The 14,299-nt window shown below is 37.1% G+C and overlaps 1 protein-coding gene across 1 annotated transcript in view; it reads right to left on the bottom strand.

Annotated features, from left to right (window-relative positions):
* CPNE8 (copine 8) overlaps positions 1-14,299 on the bottom strand; it is a 70,299-nt gene that overhangs the window by 45,812 nt on the left and 10,188 nt on the right. Inside the window, exons 2-4 of the mRNA XM_054272702.1 lie at positions 10,706-10,746; positions 3,711-3,757; positions 2,678-2,781 (exon numbers count right to left, since the gene is read on the bottom strand). Of these exons, the coding sequence (XP_054128677.1) occupies positions 2,678-2,781; positions 3,711-3,757; positions 10,706-10,746 (192 nt within the window). The remainder of the gene's footprint in view (positions 1-2,677; positions 2,782-3,710; positions 3,758-10,705; positions 10,747-14,299) is intronic.

Below are 14,299 nucleotides of genomic sequence, written 5' to 3'. Positions count from 1 at the left end.
CTATGGCTCACTAGTTATTTGAAATTAAATCATTTTCAACAAAGTGCAAACTTTAGAGAGAAATTCTTCTGATATTCCTTTTTGAACAGTGAAAGATGGCAAAAAGCAGACCAAAAATTAAAAATTAACCCTAGAAAACAAACTAACTTGTAAATTATTTTCTTAGGTAATTGTTCAGTCACTTGAATAAGCAAATAGAAATAACTAACAATAAACTAAACTGCTTTCAGCAAGAGTTTTACTTGTTCTTTTGAGTTTATCATAATCTTGGCCTTCCTCCAGCTATGAAATGTCATCGTTTTCCTTCCATAATCAAGTCAAAGAGTTAAAAAAAGTTACTCTCTGAATTTAAGAGATATTGAAAAAAATAATGTAAGAAATTCATACAGGTTTACTAATCTCTATACTTTGATAGTCTTCCATCTTTATCAGATAATCCAAGTAATAGTTTTATCACATAATCTGTTCAGATTCAATGCTAGTTACTAAACTGAAGAAGTTTTCATCTGTTATGTTACTGCCCATGTCAGGCTGTCCTGCATGGAATGCCATCCATCCCTTTGGCTGTGCTGCCACAGCTGGTGCTGGATGCACCACGGACCAGATCACAGGTCAGGATGGCAGGAATACCACAACACAGCTGGACATGGTGCAGCACAGCCAAAGCCTTTGAAACATATTCATAAAGAAAAGAAATTCCTACAAATACTATTAACTTCAGTTAAAACCTCCAATTAAAAGCAAACTGGTGAAATTGAACAGAAAAACACAACTTATAAATTGACCTGAGGGATAGCTACAGAAGTAAAACAATGAACAACTTCACTGGCAAAATCACTTCCTAAGTACCAGCAGTGAGCAGAAAGGGGCCTGTGACATTGTGGCTGTACATTTTGGGGGAGGTCATGCTCATTTATTGATCCACCAAATATCACAGATATACTTGCCACTTGTTTTTTTTTTTCCCTGCAAAATATATGAATCATACAAGGAATTTCTTTGAAAAAAACTACTTTGGCCAACAGTAGTACACAATTTTGCCAAGGAACTGAATATAGGAAGCTTTCTAAAGCTTCAGAAATGGGATTTAATCCATCAGTGGCTATGCGAGATTCACATTTCTAATTCAGATTTCTAAGATGTTTAATTTTTCATCTGTCACTGTTATAGGGCTCTACAGTAAATTCACACAATATCACTATACGGTCACTTGCAGGCAAAGACAGCAACAGCTTTGAGTTCAGAACAGACTTGTGTCCAGGTAACCCAGGACATCAGCAGAAAGCAGTCAGGTCTTTCTGATGAGCACAAAGAACATGTGATATTTATTACAGCTTTTCATAAACAGACAGGAGTCCATTTCTCTGACCACATAAAGAATTAAACACAGGAAAACTGTGTTTTCCCTCCCAGGTCCAAGTCCTTTCCAGACAACATTTATCCAGAAGGTCTTTACAGACTCCCCTTTCTTTCTGTAGACTGAGCTTTCTCTTTTTCAGTTCAGTTCTTTCACTTCTCATTTCTGCTGCACTGTTCCCTCCCCATGCCCTGCATCCTATGAGAAGCAGGAGGCAAACAGACACAGATTTCCACACAGCCCCCACTGTGTGGCTATTCTAGCACTGCTTTATACCTGGAAAAGAATAATTTATTTCACAAATTGATTACCTCTGACTTAAAACTTATTTTAAATAACCCACAATAGTTATACTCCACAGATTGCATGACATTAAACCTAACTTTTAAAACTACAAATAAAGTCTGCATCAGGCTTCCATTGTGATTGTACCCAGCCACCTCAAAGCACCCTGTAATCTTCCTGGCTTTAGTATTTCCTTTCACTCCTTGAAATAGGTGGTCTAGTACATCTTACAAAGGAAGTGAAAAGAAATAGGAAAAGGGGTTTTCAACTAAAAAAGTACATACAAAGAAAATTTGTGGCCACAATGCATACTGTGATGCAAAACTGCAGCAAAAACTTAATTATCTATGAGAGTTATTCATACTCTCTCCTAGGGCAAAGTTAAGAAAGAACTGCTAATAAAAAAAGAGGATGAAAATTAAAAAAATCAAAACCAACCTTGATTATCACAAAGACTGAAATAATCAGAAAGGACTGAAATCTAAGAGATGACATGCAGTGGTGACATAACCCGGTAACTGGACTCTCAATTCTGTTTTCCAAAGAATGAGGTGAAAGTCACAAGAATTCCACCAGTGGAATGAAATGAGCACATCTGGAAAAATCTGGAAGCCATCTACTTCTCGAACAACTGCTCTTGTTTTAAAATCTTAAAATTTAGTATATTTAGATGCATAGTAAAGAAAATTTTGGCTCTGTACAGTATTTTATTTCTGGACAGTATATCTGTACCTGATTTGCTGGCTGTGTTGCAAGAATATATTAACGTTTTGACATCTTTTAATTTCTATTTTCTGAAAGTAATAATTGTAAGCATAATTGTACTTTTACTAGCTAACATCTGCCAATTTCTTAAAACTCAGTCATTATTATGTTACACATTTATTTCTGAGGATGCAATGCTAAATCAATTGTGTATTACATTAATTTATCCTATGTCAATAGATACCATCTCTCTTCAAGTAAATTTTATGCTGGACAAAACTTTACATGCTTACAGAGGCTGCAATATGAGAGTCAAAATTGTTGACTTACAAATCAAACCGCAGATTCTCTCTTTCTTCAAAGAAGTAGTCCATTATAAATTTTCTCACAAAATCTGGATTTAAAGTATTATCAATTACTTCTGTTCTTCCAAACTGTAAAAGAAAACTGTAAGTTTAAGCTATATGCTATAAGGAAGCATAATTAGACTGCCAATATAAGGAATATGTGAGATACATGACAGCCTGTAAAACTCTCTTAAACAGATGCCATGAAAGAAAATGACTGCATTCACATGAATAGACCTGTGGGTGAAGACAGAGTGGCAGAAGACCTCGTATGTCAATACAGAGGGGTGCATAGCTTGTATTGTATGACCTAAACTTCATCAACATCATCTCCCAAAGCCAATAAAAATCCACAGAAATTTGAATCAGTAACAGAAATCCACTGTTTCCTGAAGAAATGCAGACCAAAGAAAAACCCCAACCAAACACAAGAGCAAGCAAAAGCTCGCATATATTGTTTATTTCAGACAGCTTTAAATATTAGGGAACACAATCCTTATATTGCAAATGTATCATTTTTGCACTCTCCATCTCCTATTTCACTTCAGTTCAGCTCTCTCTTCAACACTCCCTTCTCTGATGCATGCAAAATGCATGGTTGCATTTTGGCAAATGCCTTTTTCTTCTTACTGTTTAGAGGAGGTGCTTCAGCCCCTCTCAAGTAGAAAACATTTTAATTAAAAGAAAAAATTCAAAGGTAAATCTTTACCACAGCTACAGACTAATTTTGCTGACACTGACCACCACCACAGCTCAGTCCTGTTTGAATGTCTTCCTCTCTTGAGAGCCACAAACCCCATCCAAATTGACAGCCAAGTCTGGTTTAATCTATCTGAGGGAGACTGTAAAATGCGAAACTCATGTGTTTTCTCTAATTTTTTTTCTTTTTTGATGGAAATGTGTGATACTGATAAGGAAACTGAAATCAGACTATATTTTAAATGTTTGCTAGTACACAGGACCCCCAGCCTTAAATATACCCAAAAGGTTTATACACCTATGAATATGCAGCTTACCTCTCTCCATTCTTTGTTTCCAATTGCTTGTGTGTACAAAACACAGACTGTCAAAGGAAAAAGAAGAAAAGTTTGGTTATTTTCAAACTTTAACATATCCTTAAACTAAGTGAACTAACTTTGTAGTCTCTTGTGCTGTGGAAAATAGTAACTAGGACAATTAAATAGTAATGTTCTCCTTCAGTTGTCAACAAGCCTAACCAGACTGGTGATCATGTGGTCTAGCTGTTGCAGAAATCAGCTAATAAATGGAGTTCTTCTAAAATGGGAGGTGGCATTTATGCCTGACCTCCAGCAAAGCACTTGACAGTCTTTAAAGACAAAATTGGATAAAAGCAGGTCTTCTTTAAATGTGGGTGGTCAGGCTATTCTAGATTATCTAATGCACAATTACCCTAAAATATACTTCTTCAAGAGAGAAGAAAATTAAAGTAAAAAAAAAAAGCAAATTAGGACTTTACTGAAAAGAAACAGGGGAAATAGAAGTAAAATAAGGAAAAAAAAAAAGACTTCTTGGGTTTTCTTCCTTAATTTTGCTTCAAATTATTTATATATATTTAAGCATCTCACATATGTGTATTTTATTTTTTTAAAGCCTGATAAAAAAATAGAATCAATTAAATTTGTTGACCTAACCTGATTTTGAAAGACCAAGCAGAACAATCCCACAGGTGTCACTGAGATCTCTATTTCCAGTAGAGCACTCACTACACATTAAGCTGCAGCTTTTATCACAAGGACTGGTGACAGGGGTGCAGTGATTATAATCAGATCTTTTAAACACTATTTTAAGTACAAATCATTTGCACTGAAGGAGCATTATAAACTTTATTTTCTACAGTCTTGAACTAGTTGCAGGTAACTATGATACCTGAAACTCCTCTTCAAATCCTTTCTAAACAACAGAAATACAGATATTTCAACATTTTTTTCCTCAGCAAGTTCTCTTCCTGCACAAACCATTGTTTTTCAAAAGAAGGTGAAAATAATACTGTTTTAGACTGTAGCCTTGAACAGCAAAGGTAGAGGTTTGATTTTGTTCTCAGTGAAGTCAGAATCATCAAGAGACCAAAGCAGAAATGAAGTCAACCTTCTAACTACATTTTCCTCTTACTTATAATGCACTTGCTCCATACCAAAAAAAAAAAAATCCCCTTAGGCAGTAGCAAATAAGAGGAGAAACAGAAAAAAGCAATTTCAGTATTTTAGCTCACATAGAAGCTAAAAGTTAACACTTTTATGTTTTAAGTAAGATGTCTTGTAGATGAAAAAAAGCTTTTATAAAAAAATATTCAAAATAATTCTCAGGAGATGTCCATCTTTCTCCATTTACTCTAAATAAACCCTTGGCAATCATGTGCCTACCTTTGGTTACTGTTTATAGTAAAGTGAAGCCAAACCAAAAAGCCTATTTTTACAACACACTCTGGAGTAGCCTGCTGGAGTTTATTACACGAAGAATGAAGTGAAAGGGGAAAATGTGAGAAAACAGAATGAAGTAGAAGCTATGAAATCAGCTAAAGAAAGTTCTGTGGGTTACTGAACTTCTGCCTATCCATCCAGAATTGTAGAATCATAGAACATCCTGAGCTGGAAGGGTCCCATCAGGACCATTGCAGCCCAGCTCCTGGCCCTGCACAGGACACCCCAGGAGCTGCCCCATGAGCCTGAGAGCATTGGCCAAACACTTCCAGAATTCTGTCAGGGTTGGTGCTGTGACCACTGCCCTGGGGAGCCTGTTCCAGTGCCCAACCACGGTCTGAGAAAAAACATTTTTTTCTAATGCCCAACCTAAACCTCCCATGACACAACTTGAGCCATTCCCTCAGGTCCTGTCACTGGTCACCACAAAGAAGAGATCAGTGGAAGATCACAGAATCACAGAATGACCAGGTTGGAAGAGACCTTCAAGATCATCAAGTCCAACCCATGCCCTGAACACCTCAACTAAACCATGGCATCGAGTGCCACATCCAGTCTTGTTTTGCACACATCCAGGGATGGTGACTCCACCACCTCCCCAGGCAGGCCATTCCAGTATTTTATCAGTCATTCTGTGAAAAACTTCTTCCTAATATCCAACCTATATTTCCCCTGACACAGCTTGAGACTGTGTCCTCTCGTTCTGACAATTCTGCCTGGAGAAAGAGTCCCCACCTGACTACAACCCCCTCTCAGGGAGTTGCAGAGAGAGATAAGGTCACCTCTGAATCTCCTTTTCCTCAGGCTAAACAACCCTCTACTAGCTGTGGACTGCAATAAGGTCGCCCCTTCTAGGCTGCAGATGTGGCCAATATTTTAAATATAATAAAAATATAGACTAATAAGCAGCCACCTCCTACAACATTTTATTGTTAGTAAAAGGTACAAGTCTGACATACATATGTGCATCTCAAACTGATATTTCAAAAAAAAGTCAGCCCTAATGAAAGCTATAGAAAAGACATATATTTCAGTCTTTCTGATAAATACTTGGTAAATGTAGAAAATCTTTTAAATATTTTCTATCTTTCCTCTAAAATGCACCCCATAAATTTCAGGAAACCAACCATGACACTGTTCTCCATCAACGTTAAGATTCACTGTCTCAAATAGCTCTTAGAGAGAGTTTTGTAAAGATCCTGATACACTAATTGCAATAATCACTAAAAAACTTTTGTCAAATTCAATCCAATTGGAGAAATGCAGATAAATATGAAAAAGTTGATCTAAAGCACTTGAAATGCTCAAACCAGAGATTAAAGGCTCCATAAAGCAACCCAGAAAACAGTTAACAGCATTGTCATCAGGGAGAAGAAGGAATACAAGGGGATAAATAATATTTCAAAAGCCATCATATCATGCAGCCACATCCTAAGACAGAGCTAAAAAAAATTAGTTTTTCTCTCATAGTCTCAAAAACTGAGGGAGCAATGAGAAAGTTCACAGCAGCACACTGATGAAGAGTAACTGAGAAACCCTTTTGGAAGGCTTTGCCGTATGAGTAGTTCCCAGAGCAGATACAGCTACATCTATACTCAGGAATATTAATATTTAGTAATTTTTAACTCTGGACACTGACACCACAATGTCATATTCAAGGTAAATTTAATTAAGTGTTGTAATGAAAAAGAAGGTGGAAATGTCAACACTTATTACTCTGTTATAGACACAGTTCCCAAAATATTATAGATTATTATAGCCTGCACCTCCTGTTTTCCCAAACAGACTGGGCCTTCCTCACCTGCTCTGGTCCTTTCCCTTTCAATGAATATATGCTTATCCTTTAGTCTGGCAACTGCTGTTACATCAACGTTGCCCATCCCAGTTTTCCCAAGCACAACAACATATCCATTCCATTTCAATGAAGACCAATGAAATTGACCTTTTCCCCATGCTACCTAAATCTTTCCATGGTACCAGTTCTAGCAGGGCTCCCCAACACTCTCCGCTGACCAGCTTTTATACCTTCCAGGCAGAGGTGCCCTAAGGTCGCTTTGTCCCATCTGCCAAGAGGTTCTCCTAATTGTTACTATCCTCCATGGGGAGATTCCCCAGGGAAGAGTTTTAATGTTTTCAGTCATTCATCCTGGGCTCTTTTGATGATCAATACTCAGCAGCCACAGGGCTCCCCAGGAGGAGTGAGCTGCTGCCAGCACAGCTCTGCGGGGCTCAGCTTGAGTTGTCAGAGCACAGGAAGAAAACAATTCTGCCCGTCATTAGACAGAAGAAACGTGCCAAAATCATTAATCTGTATCTCCTCAGAAGGTCTTATCCCTACCTCATCAAGGAAGCACTTCTTTAGCTCAGCTTTCTGCAAGAAAAAACCCCAAATCAATAAAACCCATCGATTAAAAAAAACATATTCCTAGAAAAAATGGTCTCCAAACCAGGAGAGCAGAATGCTCCAAACACTACAATAAATCAATATATATGATTGCTTTCACTCCACTGAGCAGAAAGCACTGTCAGTAAGAGGCTTCAGTATTGTTTGAAACACTTCCTGAACAATGGCTATCCAAGCCTGTCCCATCCATATCTACTATCTCTACAGTTACTTCTGTCACTTGCCTCTGGGCATGCAAAGTGACAGATTCCTCTTGGCATGAATATTCTAGATCCCAGGGAAGTGGTCAGAATTGGAATACTGGCTAGCAATTACAGTATAAAAAAGGCCAAGCATATCTCCTAAGAGAGCCAGGAAAATCACAAGTTTGTTTTTAATTTCAGGAGAAGGCTGTTTATATTGACATGGAAGTCAGCTACATTCCTGTGTGTCCCTCTGAGAAAAAGACCAAGAAGATTAAATTGCATTTTCCCTACCAGTATGATCCTTAGATAAATACACTGGAGTATGAAAAGCACATTAGAACTGGCCTAGCCAAAAGCAATGAGACCTCAGCATACAGAATGACTTTACATGGTTCTTTCCTCTGAGATCTAATGGCTGCAAATTCAGTGAGCGTAAAAGTGGGAATTGTGGCAGTGGCAGGATGCTAATTTTGACCCTTTTTAGCTATAGAATAAACCCACTGTATACAGAACAGTCTAAGAATGGCCTTTGTCCAATGAATAGACACTGAGGAAAGTTGTCCTGCTGTACTTCCAAACAGAGAAGAACAAGAATGTTTTATACTACTCACCCCTTTTACAGTAGGGCCATATCTCTGTGCCCAACTAAAGGACAGCACAGGCAAACAAACTAAATAGCTATTAAAAAACCTGCAGAGTACTAAAACAGGATGTACCCTGTTTGGAGAACACCCAAAACCAAAGCTGCTCTGACAAGGAATTTCTAGAGTGCAAATACAGTATGACTTCCAGAGTCAACAGTTTCCCCCTTCTCTCTTCACCAAGGACAGTATTACTGCACTCCATGGTTTTATACTGCTTACCTGTGACCGACAGGCCTGACTGGCAGCATAACTGGGTACTCACAACTGGACACCAGACCCTAAACCACACCACCAATTTGAGTGGTTTAAAAAAGCTATTTACGTTAATTGAAAAATAATATGTCTCAAATTGATAAGCAAGTTTATGATACTTTTAAAGTATTCCCATATACTCTGAATCCATTAAAACACACCACTAGTTTACTTCCCAGAAACATTTTAAAATAGATAGTAAGATTTCTTTAGGTTTTCTTGCCACTTTATTTCCATGTTTTTCCCAGAAGGGGTCACCCACCAGCCAGGATCACTTTGGTTTGCCCAGCTGCACATTATGGGGCTGTGCACAGGCTACAGAGCCTTTGGAGGTGCTGCCCTTTGCATGGAGCATCTCCTCTGCAGAAGGCATCCCCAGCAGTCTGTCTGCACACGTGTGGCTGTGGCAGTACCTCCAGCAGCTCTGTCTCTAGCTTGCAGCTGCTGGCCCATTTTCACTGGGACAAGTTTGAGCAGGGCATTGTGCTCCCCTGGCTGGCAGAGTTCTGGCAGGCAGAGCTGCTGCCGTGGTTTCCAGAGCTGGCTGGCACCAGCTGTGACTGTCACAGGGTGTTCATGGCCTTCCCCACACAGCTCACACTGCAGCGAGCTCAAACACACTCAAACCTGCAACTTATGCCTCATACAGTGCCCTAGCTGACAAAAACATGAAGCACCTGTCCTTAATAATATTTGAGCTTAAGAACTATAGACACCCTATCACTTTTGCCAATATGGCAGATCTCTGAATTCATTACAGGCAACAGGTCACTGAGCATTCTTCAAAACAGCTTAACTAAGGGTCTTTATTAACAGAATTACAGAATTGTTAGGGGCCTTTGAAGAACATCCAATCCAACCCCCAACTAATTTTTACCAAATTTTTTAGTCAACTAAAATTCTTTATCAATATGCAAAACACTCAGTTTTGTTTCTGTATGATCTTCACATAAAGGCATGGTATTGCCTATGTCTTCTGGGTTGGTTTTTTATTTGTTTGGTTTTTGTTTGTTTTTAAAGCTTTACAGGTTACAAACTTCAAAGGTACTCCTAACTTCTTGTTGTTTTTCCCCAGGAAGTAGAAGCTTTTCCCTTCAAAAATTTACTGTGGAATCTCTCCTAAGATTTTTTTTTTGATGCAGAATGAAAACATATACTCTAACAAAAGTACACAAATGACTCTATTCAAATATCAGGACATGGCTGCATGTCCAGAGACTTGATACAAGGATATGTGTCTTGGGTTATTTCCAGTGCCAATAAGCACAATATATGGTATCCCAAGGAAGAAAAGCCCAGGCTTAAAGAAAGAAATTGAACTTATGAATGAAAGCAAATGGAGAGTTGTAGGAGAGATGACACCACAACCTAAGGACCAGTCTATTAACCACACAAAAATCCTTTGAGTAACATTATCAGAAAAGGAATTTTTTTGTGATCTCAGTTCCATTATTAAAGTTTTCATATACAGGAAAATAGCAATGGATTTTAAATCAAAAATCCCATCATAAATTCATAGACCTGAGAGTTTTAAGGGATCCTGTCATAATTCAGTTTATGAGGAAAGTGAGTGTCACTAGCTTACAATTCTGAACAGATTAACTAAAAAACCATCATACATTTTTGATCAGGAAAGACAGTGTTTCCCAGAGATTAATTAATCTGATTTTATTTTTCAGTATTTGACTCTAAGATTAGTGGAAAGTCTGTACTAGCAGCAACAAACGCTTCTAGTTTATTTAGTATTTTGCCTAATAGCTTTGAAAAAGATCGAAAACAACAGATACTAAACATAAACAGCAACCCAACTTTCCAGAATTTATTAATTTTAGGAAACTTTAGGTTAAATACTAAATAAAAGACTATTTAGCTCAGGAAAGCAGTATTACTAACAGTCTTTAAATTTCCAGTTCGCATAACATTAATTATAAGTGTACCTTATTCAAGTGTAGCTTAATTATTCTAAGTAATTGTCACAAAGTCAATGTAAACCTAACTGACACTGAAAAGAATCACCCACCTAATTTTATTCCAGTGTTTGCACATTTAAAATACATAATAAGAAACAATAAAATACTATATACTCACTTGGATCAGATTTAGAAAATGTATCTCTGTCCAAAAGATTTCTAAAAAGAAAAAAAACAGATAAAAACAATCTTAGGTATAAAAAAATTGTGAAAGATGCAAATCAGATACCAACGCACATACATTTTTAACATTTTTAATCAAGAGTCAGTTCTTCACCCCTCCTGATACACAAGACTTAGCCAGCACTAACACTGGAGTCAGCTTACATTTCATTTTATTATCCATTTTGGATTTGAGCAAACTGTGGCTCATATACTCAAATACCATGAATCAAAAAACAACCACATGTATGTTATATATACATGTAACAGGCATCAGGAAGAGAAATACCTTTAAATCACAAAGGTCTACCAGAGATTAACATGCCAGCTCAACCCAAAAACCTTAGACTTTACTCAAAAGCTTGGCTATGAGATTTCAGAGCCATCAGGAAGTATCCCTAAGAATATGTCATGGACAAGTAAGGTAAAGAGAACTAATCCATACACAGGACACACCTAAGAATAAATATTCATTTTGTTATGGAATGCAGTCCCAATACCATATCCACACTTCAGCCAGCTGAGAATCATTCACAGATGAACAGACTTAAATTAACAATTCTAAAGAATCAGGACTGGCCAGAAACCATTCTCAGAACAGTTACCAACATTTCATCATTAAAAAAAAATTAAATAAATTGTAAAAACTGTCTCAACAGACTAGAGAAATGTTCTGAAAACAGGATGCCATTGAAAAGAGACAAGAAATAGCTAATAAACTTTGGAAAGTATTAAACTTTAGAGCAAAAATGCAGCATACATGGAGCTGGATATACAGCAGTTATGTCAAAATAGTCCTAGACATTACAGCTGACCACAAATTGCCTGCAAGTCAGGACTCTTGTACCTTTGGGAAAAGGCATACTGGAACACACAAACAAAAATGCCATTTTAGACTAATCATCTCTTCTTCATAACACTGACAAACACTCAATTCAAGCAATAATGCTTTGGACATTACAATTTCTTGCAATCTAAGACAGATATGGAGCCACTGGAGTTCAGTGATAACAGAAATTACCAGAGGTATACAGACTGTATCTATGAGGGAAATACTGCTACAAATGGAACCTGACCTCAGTGCAGACAGAGCAAGTAGGAACAGGTTCAACCATAAATTGAATCTTCTGCACCACAGGCACAGAAGTTGAACTTTATTCCATTGTTTTACCATCTTTCACTGTTAAAAGTGGGAGACATGATGTGAAATATCCATTGTCTTCAAGAACATGTCAGATAGCTACTATTTCTAGTAAAGGTCTTTGATCTTACACCAGAGCAAAAGGAAGGAAAATAATCAGTTTATATCCCTTATAGCTGATTATTTTTAATAACTAGTAGAGCCTCTTCAAGAGTCACCATTAACGACTCTTATTCAATCTAAATTACATTATTTTTGTGCTACTGAACAGTGCTGAAAAGCACATTAATATTTTGTTCAATACAGGTGTTCTAAGTGGTCCAATTAAGACTTCAGCAATGAAAAGATACTGTATTCTAAATTTAGGTATTGCCAAGTTCACACTTCAGAACAAGCAATAGGAACAAAAAAACAGCTTGAAAAGAACACTGGGCAGATCTGTTTTACTTAATCTAGCTAAAGTACACACTAGCTTTAATATCACTACTTGTGAATACACCTGATTTCTGCACAAACTAATTATTCTGAACTTCTCTAGTCCATTCAGAAATGTAATTTTTATGCATACAATTATACTCAGTGAAACCATATCCTACCGTGATGAAAATCATGCAAATATAAATTGGAAGTATTAAGAAACCCAGGAAAATCAGTGAACCCAAATCAGTAGTTGACAACAATCACTACAAACTGCTTTAAAAGACAGTACAGCAAGTTCTGCAGTATTGGAATTGCCAACCCAAAATCAAAATTGCCTCCTATTCCTCCTTAATTATACATATCTACATACACCACTAATTCCTGGTAGAATTGGATTATCCCTAAATGAATTGCAGTAAAACCTCAAAATCAGACTTATATAGAACAAATAGTACATTACATTTTGGAACAGGCCTCCCATTAGAATTCCAAACAATTTTAATTCCTCTTCATGGTGACCATACAGTGACCTTAAAATTGCTATGTTAGTGCTTGTCACTGTAGATTAGGATTAAGGAATTTTAGTCATGCTTATACTGAGATAAGGTGCTTTGAGTTCTTTAGATATTTCCTACTCTTCTTGTGCTCCATTTTAAATTTTGTTCCCCTCTATTTTCCCATATACATACCAACATAAAGAGTGGCCTGGGACTGTACTCAGTTGATCCCGATTCCTTCAGCAGCTGCAAAAAGCAGCTACCACAGGAACAGCATAAAAAGAAGGTAAGAATCCGTAGATGAGAATCTACAGGTTCTTAAAGAATCCTAAAGAATCTAAAGATAAAGAATCTTTAATGAGTTAAGAACATTTCTACAGAAGCGGTATCCCTGAATGGATTGCAGGGTAGACACCCAAGTTTAACACTATAATTCAAGTCAGTTCATGTCACCATGATATTTTCTGAAAAATCTTCTTTGCCCAGGATTTTTCTCCTGAGAAGCCTCAGAAAAGAAATGTAAAGAAAGAATAATTATCAGATTGCTTTGCAATGTGGTCAGGAGGTTGCTTACCAGCAGGTGCATCTTTGATTGGTTCCATGTGAATTGTGTTGACTTAATGACCAATCCCAGTCCAGCTGTGTCAGAACTCTGGTCATCATGAGTTTTTATTATTCATTCTTGTTTAGCCTTCTGATGCATCCTTTCTCTTTCTTTACTATAGTTTTAGTATGTAATTTCTTTTAATATTATATAATAAAATAATAAATCAGCCTTCTGAGAACATGGAGTCAAATTCTCATCTCTCACCTCGTCCTGGGGACCTCACAACACCACAAGTTCATGCAATGAAGTCATGGTTTTGAACTAGTACAACTTGCAACACCCTCAATTCAACCCTTCACACGCTTTCTTACAAATAAACAATGTCTTCAGCAAAGTTTGCAGCATGCCTGACTGTCTAAATCATAAAGAGCCAACCAAAATAGTCATGTAAGAACTTGGCAAGCTGTTCAAGCAATGCAGCCAATTTCAAAAGGAACTTTAGAGAAAAAACACAAACAGGAAAAAAACCAACTCTGATTTGGCTAGTAAGTAACCTAACACCTCAACAGGCTGCTCAATTACATTTGTGAGTTTTCATTTCAGGGGAATAACAATCAAAGTGCTCCTTTCAATATAAGAAAACTACATAGTAACTGTGCGTAGCACAATCTACAAGGAATGGTAACACAAACCACAAAGCAGATTGAATGTATTTCTAGAACTTTAGGTGGTCTTTGCACTCTTAATTTTCAATGGCACTTTCTGAACATGCTGAGCAATACAAAGTGTATTTTTTTAGTGAGAAAAGTATTTGTCTTTGGTAGTAAGCTGTTTTGTCTCAGGAAAGTTCACAAACTCAGAAACCAGAAATATCTGAAACTTCTTTTTCTTTCTTCTAACCGAAGTATTGAGAGAAACAGACTTGTATTTTAAATGAACTTGGTG

Source organism: Melozone crissalis, unplaced genomic scaffold (assembly GCF_028551555.1).
Source record: "Melozone crissalis strain CALT ecotype California unplaced genomic scaffold, PUWL_Pcris_2 ptg000004l_1, whole genome shotgun sequence".
NCBI lineage: Eukaryota > Metazoa > Chordata > Aves > Passeriformes > Passerellidae > Melozone > Melozone crissalis.
This window is presented reverse-complemented; position numbering and strand designations above follow the sequence as displayed.